The 16,975-nt window shown below is 46.2% G+C and overlaps 1 protein-coding gene across 1 annotated transcript; it reads left to right on the forward strand.

Annotated features, from left to right (window-relative positions):
• Nucleotides 1-122: 122 nt before the first annotated feature.
• On the forward strand, nt 123-16,173 carry lrsam1 (leucine rich repeat and sterile alpha motif containing 1). The gene is made up of 25 exons (XM_030775307.1): nt 123-248; nt 937-1,122; nt 1,352-1,408; nt 1,587-1,631; nt 1,809-1,886; nt 2,109-2,177; nt 2,265-2,349; nt 2,554-2,675; nt 3,140-3,230; nt 3,490-3,599; nt 3,719-3,748; nt 4,852-4,974; nt 5,486-5,625; nt 6,042-6,086; nt 6,680-6,750; nt 7,572-7,671; nt 9,534-9,621; nt 9,817-9,891; nt 10,639-10,719; nt 11,469-11,564; nt 11,784-11,882; nt 11,987-12,118; nt 13,201-13,279; nt 14,144-14,313; nt 14,625-16,173. The coding sequence occupies exons 2-25, from the start codon at nt 1,051-1,053 to the stop codon at nt 14,745-14,747; spliced, it is 2,181 nt and encodes a 726-aa protein (XP_030631167.1). The 5' UTR covers nt 123-248; nt 937-1,050; the 3' UTR covers nt 14,748-16,173.
• Nucleotides 16,174-16,975: the final 802 nt, after the last annotated feature.

A 16,975-nucleotide genomic window follows, 5' to 3' on the forward strand; every position in this document is an offset into this window, starting at 1 on the left:
GAACGAGATTATATTTGGCACGAAAATAACGCGAGATCTTATGGCCCATACACATTCTAGCTATGTCATTACGTCAGCCCAGAGGTAGGATCCCAGTGGGGAAGAACTATATGTAAGAACAGAAGTAGGAACTGGTAATATTGTGTACAGTCAGTGGAGAAAGAATTGAATGTTATTTATGTTTGTGAGAAAAGAACGCCTTGGTCTGTAGTACAAAAATCAAACAAGAGCATTTTGAAACTGGAACGGTAGGACTGTCTTTTGATTATTAGATAGATAGCGAGTCAGACGAACGAGTACGGTGCTGTTAGCTCAGTAGCAAACCATCTACGTTGTTATGATCAGAAAGGTTAATGGGACCATACATACGCAGTGTCAGTACGAGACTGACCGTGTGGGTATCAGCGTATATAAACTGAAATACATCTAGTCATGTTCTACGTATCAACATGCTAAAACTGATAAACACTGGGAAACTGCGCATTGTCGCTTGTGTTACGCCCGTGTGATTCAAGTTGACGTATTTTCAGTTATGAGACGATGTTTTGTTATGAATGGCTTATACTCGTCAAGAGCAAATCGTCCACCGAAGAGTAACAGTTATTAGCCGCAACGTCACATGATGTTTCAGAAAGCGAGAGAGATCACCGATCAGACCAATGATATTATAGCGTTACAGTACTGACTAGTCAATTGAATGAACACACACACACACACAAAATTCTATTAAGAACACAGTTAGTTTTTCAGTAGTAATGTTGAAGAGTGCGTGGTCTTTGTCAAAGCGTCAGCGCATGTTGACAGTATGTAGGACTATGAGTGCCAGGTTAATGGTTAGACTGCACAAACGTAATCTCCACTGCACATAGAAGAGATCGTGGTATAACTATTTGTATGACTCCTGTCTCCCGCTACACTCTACTGCATGTCATAAAGGCGAAGCTTTGTCTGGGCTTCAGCGGAAATCAGGGCCGAGCTGAAGAGACCGTGGGGCCGGTGATCCAGTGAGAGAAAGTGTCTGACGGACGAAGGGGAAACTCTGCCTGCAGAATGCCTCTGTTCTTCAGGAGGAGAAAACCAAGTGAGGACTCCAGGAAGCGGCTGGAGTATCAGCTCTGCCTGGTAAGAGCATCAGTTGTTTGCAGTAGACACTTTGGTGTGTGTAAACATATAAAAACATATCCAGGAAGTGTTTGATATGGAGCACCCAGGCCGTCAGGCCTTTTGTCTTGCTTCGTTAAGATACGGCCATGGATGTGAAGCTGAAGGGCAGGTGACGCTCTGAGAGGGTAGCAGTCCCACACTCTGGCGCAGTGGCTGAACTGCCGTGTCGAATGCTTTTGTTTTTCAGTCTAAAGAGGCAGGTGCCGATGACATTTTGGACATTTCGGCCTGTGAGCTCACAGAGGTCAGTACTACACAGCTGTGAAAACACAAGTATGATTCTCCAAAATGTAGACACGCCATCTGCCTGCGCAAAGCTCCAGGTTTTTTTTATGCGGCTCCATTATGTATTTTTTGTTTTAATGAAGTTAGATTAATCAGATTTGCTTTTTGTTAATTGTTAATTATTGTGTTGTCTGTAGGTTCCATCCAGTGCCTTCTCTATCTGTAAGGTTCTTCAGAAGAAGGTAAGTTGTCTAACATGGCATGCGGCACAGTGAATCCAGTGTGTCTGTCTGTATGAAAATAGTTTTGATATTGATGAAGGAGAGCGTGAGGTGCGGCCTGTGGTGGAGTCATTGAAAGAGCTGGAATACGCAGAGAGACTGTTCTGTGGTTTTTGTTTGTTTGTTTGTTTTGTTCAGGTGTTTATTGTCCATGGAAACGAGCTGAAAACACTTGTGCCTAAAGGTTGCTGCATCAGTGCCTTGGCAACGCTAAAGGTTTGAAAATATTAAATATTCCAGTCCAGTTATGAGTTGAGATACTAGTTTCAGTTTTACTGGTCATCATCAGAGTGGCCAGTGATTAGAGCAAGAGTCGTGTTTATAGTGTCTGTAGAAAGTTAAGTCTCATTCAGAGTCACACATCAGTGATTAATGACCACTGTCATAGTCTCACTCTTTCGTTCTCTCTCTCTCTCTCTCTCTCTCGCTGTTTTTCAGGTACTGGATCTTCATGAGAATAAGCTTACCTCACTGCCTGCTGACATTGGGCAGCTATCTTTACTGCAGGTAAAAATCAATGTGAATATGAGCTCACTGACGTCACCAGCCTGATCAGTGCACAGCCTGAAAGGAAAATTGACTTGTCTCCATCAGGTGCTGAATGTGGAGAAGAACCACCTGAAAGCTCTCCCCGAATCCCTCGGAGATCTCCGGCATTTACAGACACTCAATGTGAAAAGTGAGGGTTTGTTTTTGGAGTTTTTTTGGAGTTTTTTTCAGGTTGTATGTTAGAGAGTGGAATGAGAGGCTGTAGTCGGACACTGGGTGGCATCTACAGTAGTGATGTACACCACAGCCTGCAGCAAAGTAGACTGAAAGGAAATGAACACTGTGTGTGTGTGTGTGTGTGTGTGTGTGTGTGTGTGTGTGTGTGTGTGTACAGGTAACTGCCTCAGTGAGCTCCCTGCGACAATGGGCAGAATGAGTAGCCTACGCACACTGGACCTGAGTGAGAACAGCATCAGAGAACTGCCCACCGCCTTGGCCAATGTTCGCACGCTGGAGGTGAGACACACGCACAGGCTCAGTAAAACTTTCGGGGTAAAAGCAGTGTGCTGTTGTGTTTGACTCTGTGAGCTGATCTTCTCAGTAAAACTTTCAGGGTAAAAGCAGTGTGCTGTTGTGTTTGACTCTGTGAGCTGATCTTCTCAGTAAAACTTTCGGGGTAAAAGCAGTGTGCTGTTCTGTTTGACTCTGTGAGCTGATCTTCTCTCTGTCTGTTTTACTTCTACTCACTTACTCATTTATATTTGGTAAACGGGCAGATGTTTACATTTACGACACAGATCATCAAGATTGTCCAAATTCAGGATATTTTACCATGGGGTGTGTGTGTTGTGTTGTCTTTTATCTACTGAGATGTGTTGTTTTAAGCCTTTGTTTGTTTGTTTGCTGATTTGCTCTGCTCCTCTGTGAGTCATTTTGGACAAAATCGTCTGCCAAGTGACTAAATGTAAATCTCATGTCAGAGTTTGACCCTGGACGCTGCCCAGATGACCTTTCCCCCTGCCACTGTGTGTGCAGCTGGCACCGAAGACGTCCAACGATTCCTCTGCTCAGGTGTGTATGAGATTAGAGAAGCCAAACAGGACAGGAGGGTGTGTCTCTGACCAGAGCAGACGTCTGTGACTCTTTCATCAGGAAAATAATTCACACTTATTTACTGATTATTTAATGATTATTTACTGACTGATATATTTGAACACATCATACAGTCGTCATGGTGATTGTGTCACTGTGTTCTGGGTTTGTTTGTTTTCTCTGTGGCTGTGTCAGCATTAAAGAGTACCTGTCTGTCATTTGATTGGTTGATTTCCAGAGCTGGGTCTGGAGTACTGCCCTCCTTCCCAGTACCTGCTGCCTGTGCTGGAGTGTGACGGTGGGACGGCCAGTGAGGACGGCGTGGATGGGCTGGACGTGGCTTGGCAGGTCTGTGCTTTTTGCTCGTATGAAACAGGCCAGAGTCTGAGTCCCGCAGTCTCTCTATGGGGAATACTGAGATTACAAAATGTTAACAAACTGCCCTTTTGCTTTCTCTTATTCTACAGAGTAAATTCCTGGACTATGAGAAAAGAAAGGTGTGTATACAATGAGTCTCAGACGCACACACACTCACATGCACACATACACACACACACACACACACACACACTCACATGCACACATACACACACACACACACACACACACACACACTCACATGCACACATACACACACACACACACACACTCACATGCACACACACACACACACACACACACACTCACATGCACACATACACACACACACACACACACACTCACATGCACACACACACACACACACACACACACTCACATGCACACACACACACACACACACACTCACATGCACACATACACACACACACGCACACATACACACACACACTCACATGCACACATACACACACACACTCACATGCACACACACACACACACACACTCACATGCACACATACACACACACACACACACACACTCACATGCACACATACACACACACACACACACACACACACACACTCACATGCACACATACACACACACACACACACACACACACACACACACTCACATGCACACATACACACACACACACACACACACTCACATGCACACACACACACACACACACACACACTCACATGCACACACACACACACACACACACACACTCACATGCACACACACACACACACACACACTCACATGCACACATACACACACACACGCACACATACACACACACACTCACATGCACACATACACACACACACTCACATGCACACATACACACACACACTCACATGCACACACACACACACACACACTCACATGCACACATACACACACACACACACACACACTCACATGTACACATACACACACACTCACATGTACACATACACACATACACACACACACTCACATGCACACATTCACACACACGCACACACACACACACACACACACACACACCCCTACAGACAGACAGGATGTTTGAATTTAACCTGTTTTTATGCATGCTTTCTTGAACTTTACTAGAACATTTTCTAGAACTTTCTGGCAAAACCACAGACATGCATTCACAGCAACATGTTGACAGATCCTCTGACAAGCTGTGAGTAGTGGCTGAGTGACAAACTGGATGTGTCCCCAGGAGCAGAAAAAGCTGGAGAAGTTAACGTTTGAGCGAGATCTGGATGAGAAACAGAGAGAACACACTCAACTCTTCCTGCAAAACAACTCTCGCAAGGAGAGCGTGCTACTGTCCGTCAAGCAGGTAACCATGGCAACGGAACAACCCCGTGACTCTTGTCAGAGCTGCATCACAACACAGGTCTGAGAAATCAAAGCGTATCACTTTAAAATGGACCATTCCCGAAGTAGGAAGTTTGTTCAGCCCTGTCCGTTACTGTAGCCATGCCGGAAAAAACCCGGGGCAGGGATAACGAGGTGGGGCAACACTCGGGAAAACAGTTCACACGCTGTTTCAGTAGCTTTCCCTCCAAATTCAGAGAGTTTTTTCATCAAAAGTGTAAAATGAAGCTCTGAATCATTTCTGCAAAAGTCTCCTTATGTTCCACTAGCGTTTAGTTCCTGTTATATTTTAGTCTCAGGTTCTTGTTCAGTTCATGTTCTTCCTGTAGTGTAAGCATGCGCGCGTGCGCGTGTGTGTGTGTGTCTGGGGCAGGGCTGTAGACATGCGCAAACAGTCACTGTCTGAAGGCTTGATTGACGGCTGTGACCTGTGTGACCTGTGTGACCTGTGTGTGTCTCTGGGCTCTGAGCAGGAGCAGGAGCGTCTGGAGAAGGGGTTGTCCCAGCAGCAGAGAGCACAGGAGGCCGAGAGACGGAAAATTCTGGCAAAAGTTCGGCAGGCGGAGACAAACATCACGGGCCGAATCACCGACCTCCTCATGGACAGCAAGAGGTGTGTGTGTGTGTGTGTGTGTGTGCGTGTGTCTGTGTGTGTCTGTGTGTCTGTGTGTGTGTGTGTGTGTGTGTGTGTGTGTGTGTATGTGTGTGTGTGTGTGTCTGTGTGTGTGTGTGTGCGTGTGTCTGTGTGTGTCTGTGTGTCTGTGTGTGTGTGTGTGTGTGTGTGTGTGTATGTGTGTGTGTGTGTGTCTGTGTGTGTGTGTGTGTGTGTGTGTGTGTGTGTGTGTGTCTGTATGTGTGTGTGTGTGTGTGTGTGTGTGTGTGTGTGTCTGTGTGTGTGAGTGTGCATGCGTGCGCATGCGTGTGTGTGTATGTGATGTGTTTTCATTATTCTTGGTGTCTGCATGTTTGTGTTTGTGTGTGTGTGTGTGTGTGTGTGTGTGTGTGTGTGTGTGGCTTTGTGTTTTGCAGACAGGAGAAGAGTGCTGCTTTCCTTCAGGCTCTGGAAGCAGATCGGTAAGAATGGATAATCGATCCCCTCTGACAGAACTGAGGCTGTGTGTTTAAGACACTCCCAGATAAATGAATTAGCCTCTGCTTACACAATAACCCTACACAAACTCTGCTTTCACACCGTGTGTGTGTGTGTGTGTGTCTGTGTGTGTGTGTGTTTGTGTGTCTGTGTATGTGTGTGTTTGTGTGTCTGTGTCTGTGTCTGTGTGTGTGTGTATGTATGTTTGTGTCTGTCTGTGTGTGTGTGTGTGTGTCTGTCTGTGTGTCTGTGTGTGTGTGTGTCTGTGTGTGTTTGTGTGTCTGTGTATGTGTGTGTTTGTGTGTCTGCGTCTGTGTCTGTGTGTGTGTGTATGTATGTTTGTGTCTGTCTGTGTGTGTGTGTGTGTGTGTGTGTCTGTCTGTGTGTCTGTGTGTGTGTGTGTCTGTGTGTGTTTGTGTGTCTGTGTATGTGTGTGTTTGTGTGTCTGTGTCTGTGTGTGTGTGTATGTATGTTTGTGTCTGTCTGTGTGTGTGTGTGTGTTTGTGTCTGTGTGTGTGTGTGTGTGTTTGTGTGTGTATGCATGCGTGTGCATTTGCGTGTGTGTGTGTGTGTGTAGGATCCGTATGGAGCAGCTGACAGCGATCACACAGGAAGAGGCTGATTGCTTAAGGAAGAAAGAAGTAGCCAGTGAGTCTCCTTTGATTGGCACTTTCTGTTTGGTAAAATGTGTCGGTTTTATCGCCACTCTGCTGTCGTTTCCTCACAACAACAACTGACATGAAAACATTTTTATACCTTATCTTTGTGCCAAACATGAAACCAAAAGAAGAAATATGAAATAACAATTAAAACTTGGCCTTATAGAACGAACATGCCATCTGGACCAGCTGGATGCCAAAGTAGAATTCACTGTTTAAATTGTGTGTAAATCAGTAGAGACCCATGCCTGAGACTACGCTGTCTTTCATTTTTATTGCTCTGACCTTAATGTGAAAAAAAAAGTTAGTTTGTAACTCAAGACACAGCAGGATGGTAAAGCCCAGTATAAACCACGGTGTGGTGTCATGTGACATGGGTAAAAGCCAGACCAGGCATTTTGACTGTCCTGACTTTGCTCCTCCGCTCTCTCTGTCTCTCTTCTCTTCTCTCTTCCTCCCTCTGTCTGTCTGTCTGTCTGTCTCTCTGTCTGTCTGTCTGCCTGCCTGTCTCTCTGTCTGTCTGCCTGCCTGTCTCTCTGTCTGCCTGTCTGTCTGTCTATCTCTCTGTCTATCTCTCTGTCTGTCTGTCTGCCTGTCTCTCTGTCTGCCTGTCTCTCTGCCTGCCTGTCTGCCTGTCTCTCTGTCTGCCTGTCCCTCTGTCTGCCTGTCTGTCTGTCTGTCTCTCTGTCTGTCTGCCTGTCTCTCTGCCTGTCTCTCTGTTTGCCTGTCTGTCTGTCTGTCTCTCTGTCTGTCTGCCTGTCTCTCTGTCTGCCTGTCTCTCTGCCTGTCTCTCTGTCTGTCTGTCTGCAGTGGCCATGCAGAAGATGCTGTCGGAGAGTTGCTCGGTGCGTTTGCTGCAGGAGGCGAGTGACTCCAGACGGGAGAGCATGTTGTCAGAGGCCTGCAGGAGGTCAGAGCAAAACTCCACTACTCCTACATAGGCTCGTATTTACACAGTCAATAAACCGCCCCATGATGAGTCACGCCGCTCACTGCTGTAACGCTGAGAAGACCCACAGCTTTCCTTGGGCAGACTCTGGTCCTGACACCATCCTGCTGAAACTGTTCTAGACCAGAAAAAGGCTCCAGTCACCCACACCACAACGCATCAGCCAGACAGACCAAAAGCAGCCTGACTGCGCGTTGTTTCTATCAGAGGTTTAGTTCATATGGATGGAGTCTGTTCTTTAAGCCTTCTCTTCACTTCTGTGTCCCCGCCTCTGCTTCCTCTTCTGAGAACTAGAGATGCTGTTTCTGGGAAGGAGTGGTCAGTGTAGTGAAGTTTAGTAAACATACAGTGCTAATGGGAGGGCAGGTTAGCAAACATAGCAGGAACCGTTGTTCCTTCTGCCCTGGTCCCTCCACCCTGGTCCCTCCACCCTGGCCCCTCTGCCCTGGTTCTTCTGCCCTGGTCCCTCTGCCCTGGTCCCTCTGCCCTGGCCTCCCTGCCCTGGTCCCTCTGCCCTGGCCCCTCTGCCCTGGCCCCTCTGCCCTGGTCCCTCTGCCCTGGCCCCTCTGCCCTGGTTCTTCTGCCCTGGCCTCCCTGCCCTGGTCCCTCCACCCTGGCCCCTCTGCCCTGGTTCTTCTGCCCTGGTTCTTCTGCCCTGGTCCCTCTGCCCTGGTCCCTCTGCCCTGGTCCCTCTGCCCTGGTCCCTCTGCCCCGATCCCTCTGCCCTGGTTCTGCTGTTGATCCTTTGGTCTCTCTGGGTCATAGGCTACAGGCAGTCAGATCAGACTGATCACAGAACCACAAGCGTGTTAGATGCTTTTCGTTTGCTGCTAATGGTCCGAAGTCCAAACTGTCAAACCATATGTTTAGCATCCATTTGTTCCGTTTTATTAAAATGAAGAACATTGAGACATTCCTAAAGACAGAAGTGATGAGATCAGAACGTCTATAATGTGTTACAGACAATGTGACATTCATTAACGCTGTTTTATCAGCAGGCTTCTCTGAGCTACACTCTTACACATTAAATATACAGTCATATGGTAAAACACATTAAGTATACATTCATATTAGGGATGCACCGAATCCGAGATTCGGTTTTGGTTTCGGCCAAATATTCTCATTTTTGAAGGGGTTTGGATTTGGCCGAACCTCATAGCATTTTATCGACTGCCGAAAAGACGGCGATGCAGTTTACCTTTGCCCACCGCCGACCTCTGTGCCCACCGCCGACCTCTGTGCCCACCGCTGACCCCTGTGCCCACCGCCGACCCCTGTGCCCACCGCCGACCCCTGTGCCCAGTGAGAGACCGTTCAGTACCGCAGGGGGCACTCGCTCGGACAGTCGCAACCCACTGTCACCATTAAATACCGAGCAGCTTATTTTCCTCAAAGGAAACGCTCATTTCATGTGTTAGATGGACGATAGTGTTAAGGTTTTGAGATCTGAAAGATTTCTCATGGGACAACATTTTCAGTTAATGTTTCTTTCAATATTGTACCTAATGTTTTTGTATGAGTGAAGAGAGCATTTATCCTACAGTTAATGATGACTTTACTTTCAACCTGAAACATTATTGGGTTAGGGTTAGTGTTTTTGATTATGTATTCTACGGTTGTTCCTGGTGTTTACTGCACTGACGTGTGTGTAACTGTAACGGGATTCGGCACTTGGTTTCGGATTCAGTCGAATCTTAAGCGCCGGATTCAGCTTTCGGCCGAACCCTAAAAATCAAGATTTGGTGCATCCATAATTCATATGGTAAAACTTCAGCTTATCCACAAACTTGTTTGGATGTGAAGTCTGTTTCCTCTCTGTGTAGTCTGGAAACAATGGACAGGAAGTTTGAGCAAGTGCTACTGCTTCAGCAGCTGGACAAAACAAAAGCCATCAGCCAAATCCTTCAAGAGGTGATCACACACACACACACACACACTTAGACACACACATACACACATATTACATACACACACACACATTACACACACACACACACACACACACACACACACACACACACACACACATATTACATACACACACAAATACACATGTACTCTGTATGTTATGTGTTGCTGACCAGGGTTTGTATCTGTCCTGTGTAGGAGGAAATGCAGAAGGCCGCGTTTGAAGCTCTTCAGCTCCAGAGAGACAGTGTTCATGGTTATATCCGCACTCAGGTAAAAACCAGCACTCTTGTACATTTGCATCCACACTCAGGTATACCTGTCACTGGCTCTCAGAGGGAGTCAGTGCGCGTGGGGCGTCTGTGCTGATGCGTCCCTGCATAAAGCCAGGACAGGGGAAGGTTCTTGAAGTGACAGGCCGTTGACCAGTACTGACCACTTCTGACTCTTAGCTACAGTGACCACTCTTTTCTATGTGGGTCCGGTGTCTGTTAGCAGAGAAGAACAACATCATTCTAGATGTTTTTTGACTTTTGATTCCAGGGTTTGGAGACATTCGGCTGTGTGGTACAGAAGCACAGAGCATCTGCCTGGACATGTTAGTGTAGAGGAAACTGGTGAATGAACTGGAAAAAGCTTAGATCCAGTCAGTTGGTCATTTACCGCAACCATCTGGTCATTTACCCAGCCAACCCTCTTAACACCCTGAACAACTGACCCCAAAACAGCTTCGGCTGACATGCTCATAACAGCTTATAACAATTACTCAACAACCACTGATTCCAGACCAGCAGCTCATAGTGCCAACCATACTCAAGCCGCCAGCCATCACCCAGTGACTGTCAGTTTGTTTTTGGTTTGATTTTGATTTTTTTTTTTTTTTTCCTCCTGGGCCGGGTCACCAGTCACCAGCTGTCCACCTGGCACAAGCTGCCTGCATTATTTGACTTGTGTTTGCCTGTTTTGTTCCACTGGAAGCCTTCACACACCCTCCCCTCTGTCTCCCTCCATGTTCTCTAGATTAAGCTTATAGAGGCTGAGTTAATGCAGCTCACAAGGTTGGAGGTAAAGAGGAGAAATCTGGATGCTGAGAACCTGCAGGTATGTGTATCAGATGACTGTCTCTTCAGACAGAGGCCCCTGTGCATGTGTCTGAACAGCTAAACCCGTTAGCGCTGATGACGTCTTATTTTTAGCCTGATCTGCACGAGTAATGCAGCTAGTAACTGAGGACATCTGGTTCCCAACAGTCAGAAACTATGTTGTTGGTTTTGCCTGCAGTAAAACAAACAGGGGTCTTGTTTTTTAGACAACAATACCTGTGTCAGAGCAGAGAAAAAAACTTTAAGCTGAAAAAATTCAGTCTAGGTTTTTATAAGCAGTATAAGATAAATTAAGTTTTTAAATTAAGTTTCCAACACACATAACTGATTTTGTGTCCAGTAGTACCCAGTGTAATCTCTGTTTCAGTGTTTATTCTGACTGGGTCATGTCTGTCCTCTGCCTCTTCTCTTTCAATCCATCCATCACAGCTTAGAACATTCCCTCTTTCTTTTCCCTCTTTCTCTTCTTTTCGCTTCTGTCCCTTCATCTCACGTTCAGCTCACTGTAGCTTTTCTCAATGGATGTGATAGGAGCAAACACAGCTCACTGGAGTTCTCTCTTTACCCTATAGACTCTCATTTTATCCAAATGAATTGTGTGTGTGTGTGTGTGTGTGTGTGTGTGTCTGTTGTGTGTGTGTCTGTTGTGTTGTGTTTTGTGTGCGTGTGTATGTGTGTGTGTATGTGTGTGCGTGTGTGCGTGTGTGTGTGTGTGTGTGTGGGTGTGTGTGTGTGTGACTCATGCAGGAGGTGTTGTCAGACCAGAGGGTGGCACTGACGGATCTGCTGCAGCAGATGTTGAAGCAGAAAGATCAGAGGGAGGCGGAGCTACATCAGGTCCTGGTGAGTGGAACAGAGAGGGAACCGCCCAGTCCAGTCTGTGGGTCACCAGCCAGTTCAATGACTGACAAAAAAACAGATTAGTGCTCTGTCTGTACTGGTCAGTGTGTACTGGTCAGGGGTAGAAAGAGATTTATTCCCTAAGTCTGATTTATTCCTTGTTTTCTTTGATTGGTTTGGATTGATTGATTGGATTGGATTGATTGGATGTCTCGTTGCTAGGCGGAGATGGAGCTGAAGAGTGCGTCCAATCAGGAGAATTACTGGATGATTCAGTATCAGAGACTCCTGGATGCTAAGCCTCTGTCTCTCCGCATGCAGGTTCGCACCACACCTTTTCACCGCTGGGCTCCGCCCACCTCCTGCATGTGTGTGCGAAACCATCAACGGCTTTCTCTGTCCTTCTCTCTCTCCTCTGTTTTCAGGAGGCTGGTGTTGAGACAGAGCTGGTCAGTCTGTTGTGTAAGCTTTCTGCTCAGCACTATCTGCCAATCATGGCTCATCACCGAATCACAGCTGAGGACCTTCGTCACATGACTGACAAAGACCTGAGGAAGGTCTGTCCCTGAGTTCTCCTGTCTCTAAGGATTTGTGTTTTACAGTGTGTGTAAGAATTCCTGAGGTGTCAAAGTGAGCTTAACGAAACTCTAACGTGTTTTAGTGGTTAACTCACACATGTTGTTTGGTGACTGGTGTGTGTGCGTGCACGTGCATGCATGCGTGCGTGCGTGTGTGTGTGTGTGTGCGTGTGTGTGTGTGTGTGTTGGTTAGTTGACTAAAATATGTGTGCGCATGCACGCATGTATGCATGTGTTCTGATTGGTTAACTAATGTGTTTGTGTATGTGTATGCTGGGGTGTGTGTGTGTGCCTGTGTGTGCACACATATGTGCTGATTGGTTGACTGTTATGTGTGGGTGTGTGTTGATTGGTTGACTGATATGTGTGGGTGTGTGTTGAATGGTTGACTGCTATGTGTGGGTGTGTGTTGAACGGTTGACTGATATGTGTGGGTGTGTGCTGATTGGTTGACTGATATGTGTGGGTGTGTGTTGATTGGTTGACTGTTATGTGTGGGTGTGTGCTGATTGGTTGACTGATATGTGTGGGTGTGTGTTGATTGGTTGACCGATATGTGCGGGTGTGTGTTGATTGGTTGACTGATATGTGTGGGTGTGTGTTGAATGGTTGACTGATATGTGTGGGCTGGTGTTGATTGGTTGACTGATATGTGTGGGTGTGTGTTGATTGGTTGACTGTTATGTGTGGGTGTGTGCTGATTGGTTGACTGATATGTGTGGGTGTGTGTTGATTGGTTGACTGATATGTGCGGGTGTGTGTTGATTGGTTGACTGATATGTGTGGGTGTGTGTTGAATGGTTGACTGATATGTGTGGGCTGGTGTTGATTGGTTGACTGATATGTGTGGGTGTGTGTTGATTGGTTGACTGATATGTGCGGGTGTGTGTTGATTGGTTGACTGATATGTGCGGGTGTGTGTTGATTGGTTGACTGATATGTGTGGGTGTGTGTTGATTGGTTGACTGATATGTGTGGGTGTGTGTTGATTGGTTGACTGATATGTGTGGGCTGGTGTTGATTGGTTGAGAGTCAATGAGGGTATGTCTGTCTCCATGCAGATTGGCATCAGTGAGGTTGGTGTACAGAGGGCTTTGCTCAGCTGGGCTCGAGAAGATGCCCCCTCCACACCACCTGGAGGTAAGAACGCAAGACTCAGCTCAACAAAAGTGCCTTCATCTCTGTCTTTGATCTTACCATCATAATCAAAGTCATGTGACCCCTTTGGTGAAAGTAATACGGTATCAGTAGTTGCACACTGGACTCTGTGTGGTGTATTGTTAATCACAGATCACTATATCTGGCTGGCCCTGAATGGATAGTGATGATGTCATAATGCTGGCACTGAGTGATGATGTCATAAGTCTGGCCTTTAGTGGACAGAGATGATGTCATAAGCTAGGTCCTGAGTGGACAGTGATGATGTCGTAACCCTAGTCCTATGTGGGTAGTGATGATGTCATAAGTCTGGCACTTAGTGGACAGTGATGATGTCGTAACCCTAGTCCTATGTGGGTAGTGATGATGTCATAAGTCTGGCACTTAGTGGACAGTGATGATGTCGTAACCCTAGTCCTATGTGGGTAGTGATGATGTCGTAACCCTAGTCCTATGTGGGTAGTGATGATGTCGTAACCCTAGTCCTATGTGGGTAGTGATGATGTCGTAACCCTAGTCCTATGTGGGTAGTGATGATGTCGTAACCCTAGTCCTATGTGGGTAGTGATGATGTCATAAGTCTGTGTTCTGCAGCCACGTCAGTGACAGAGCATGAGAGTGAACTCTGAAATGAGAGTGAACTCTGAAATGAGAGTGAACTCTGAAATGAGAGTGAACTCTGAAATGAGAGTGAACTCTGAAATGAGAATGAACTCTGAAATGAGAGTGAACTCTGAAGTGTATCGGGTCTTTGGTGGAAAATTGGTGTCCTGCCAAACTCTGTATCTTTCAGACTTAGACCTGAGAGCTTGTTAAGCCGTTGTCTGTACTGATGGCTCTTCTCAGGTTCTCCAAAGATGATGCCAGAGGAGGAAGAAGCCCCTCCGCCCATCCCCAGTGCTCCTGTCCAACAGCTGACCCCTCCCCTGACCCCCAGCGCCCCTCTGACCCCGTCTGCCACCAGCCCAGTGGAGGGGCCTGGCAGCTCTGAGTGTGTGGTGTGCATGGAGACTCAGGTAACGCTGTTATTAGTATCTACTGGAAAACCTGCTGACCCTCCACAGTTTGTCTCTATGGGAAAAAACACATCAACTCTTCTGTTACTACTCAGCTTAGTATTAATGACATCAGAGTAAAATTCACAGATGGAATTAATATCGATAATAATCCAGTTATAATGTTATTTTCACAGGACTGCAGGTTATAAGTGAAAGGATATTGAGATAAAAGTCATGTTCTTTGTCTCTCTCTCTCTCTCTCTGTGTCTCTCTCTCTCTCTGTCTCTCTCTCTCTCTCTCTCTGTCTCTCTCTCTCTCTCTCTGTGTAGTCCCAGGTGATCTTCCTGGCCTGCGGACATGTGTGCTGTTGTCAGACCTGTAGTGATGCCCTGCAGACCTGCCCACTGTGCCGCGCCCACATCTCACAGCGTATCAGACTCTACCACACATGAGGCCCCGCCTCCTCACACGTCCCTGCGCTCCTTCACTCACTCCTCTCTTGGTACATGAAGCCTGGTGCCCTGACTCCTCTAGCCTGCAAAATAGTCCCAAAACAGTAAAACATGTTCAAATAAATCTAACCAAACCCATCTACAAAATCGAAGCCCTACGGCCAGTCAAGCAGAAGAAGCTGAAGATGGAAATCAGCAGCAAAGACTTTAAAAGGGTTCTCGTGCATGGTCCCCACACTGCTTCCATAAGGGGCTTCAACTGGTCCCAGTTAAAGAGCTAGGGTTTCACAGGAATCGCACGCAGTTGGCAGGGTGTGTGTGTGTGTGTGTGTTCCGTGTGCGATGATGAGGGAATTTTGAGCCGACTGCAGTCACAGTGTGGACATCTCTTTTATGCACTTTTCCGTATGTGTGTCATGTTCCAACAGCTGGCCCCAGTTGTTTATCACTCCTCACGATTTTACGACACATCTGTGCAATTTTAGTTCATGTGCCTTTCCCGAAAGAGCCTCTTTTTTTCTCTAATCACTTCCTGTCAAATACTGCCTTCCAACCAATGAAAAGTCCCAGTTTAAAAGAGAGGGACAAACCCTCAGCTGTTCTCTTTCTCTATCTTTGTATCCAACTGTAATGCCCACATAAGACACGAGAAGCTACCTGTCCTCTCTCTCTCCCTCTCTCTCTCGCTCTCTCGCTCTCTCTCTCTTTCTCTAAGTGCTCTTAATCAAGCTTATTACTAAGCATGCTCAGAATTATATGACTATTATATCAAACTATATACTCTCATATTTAAAAATTGTTCTAGTGTTCAGTAATATTGTAAATTACCCAAAGAGCAGCATATACTAACAAGCTGACTGTGACTCACTAACTGTACGGGTTGCTGGGCTGTTCTCTGTACAGCCATAGTGAATGGTCAGTAACAGCTGTGAATCTTTCTCCCTGTGGCATGTCTGTAGCCTGGCACTCATTAATCATAAACTGTTACTGGACTGTGTTTAACCTCAACAGAGCTTGTCTGTGTGCTGTTGTTGTTGTTGTTGTTGTTGTGTGTGTGTGTGATCTGTAATCACGGTTTATGTAAAAGTAAACGATATTAACGACGGCTTTTACCAGCTGCATGCTCTATCTAGCTCTTCAACCACAGGTTCAAAGGTCAAATCGACCTAAACACACACACGCGCTCTTTTCCTCTCGTCTGTCTCAGTGGTTGGTCCTGAACCCCGTCAGTGTGCCTGTTTTTGTCAGGTCTTCTTTTTTAAGCCTCTCTGTGTGTAATGTCATTTTTAATGTTTTTTTTTAACAGCTCCGTGCACATACCACAGATGGACACGGTTCTATGACCCGCTGCTCACGTAGCCCCTGTGTTTTATCAACACGTGTGGAGATTGTCATATTAAATCACTGTTATGTTAGTTATGCAGTGTCAAACCTGTGCAAATATAAACTGTCAGATCTCTCATTTCATCTGTCCATATTGTTTATCTGTCCATATTGTTTATGCGTCCGCGTCTTCACCCATAATGAAAGACTCGTTTTTAGTAGCCATCTGTGTTGAGGATAATGTTTAGGTGTAAATTTTGAGAGCTGTGATGGTCGCGTGTCTAAAATTTCACACAACTCACGCTTCACTGCCAACACCCGACTTCCTTCTCTAGTCAACGATAAAACACAATATACCTCTCTGAAGCTAGCACCTCTGTCTAAAAAACAGACCATTCATAATCCTCCATTTTATGGAACCATGTGGTCTCACTTTATCGTGACGTCATCATCATATAATTCAGTTATTCATTTCTCCTCTATGTCTGGAGCTGCTTTGACAGTTTAAAAGTGGACCAGAGTGAAGCTGTTAAATAAGCCAGTGAAGCCAGTACACATTGTTCCATTAAGGACATTTTCCTAGTTTAATGTGCTCTGCCCCAGAGGGTCTCTTTTACAATAAAGAGACAGAGAGTCAGAGTCAAAGTTACGTTAATAAGGAGACAGAGAGTCGGAGTCAAAGTTACGTTAATAAGGAGACAGAGAGTCGGAGTCAAAGTTACGTTAATAAGGAGACAGAGAGTCGGAGTCAAAGTTACGTTAATAAGGAGACAGAGAGTCAGAGTCAAAGATATGTTAATAAGGAGACAGAGTCGGAGTCAAAGTTGCGGTTGGCATTAGGACAGAAGCTGAGTTCACATCTGCAGCACCAGGAGAGGTCAGGATCGGCAGTGACCTTTAACTCT

This window comes from Chanos chanos, chromosome 1, assembly GCF_902362185.1.
Source record: "Chanos chanos chromosome 1, fChaCha1.1, whole genome shotgun sequence".
Taxonomy (NCBI): Eukaryota; Metazoa; Chordata; class Actinopteri; order Gonorynchiformes; family Chanidae; genus Chanos; species Chanos chanos.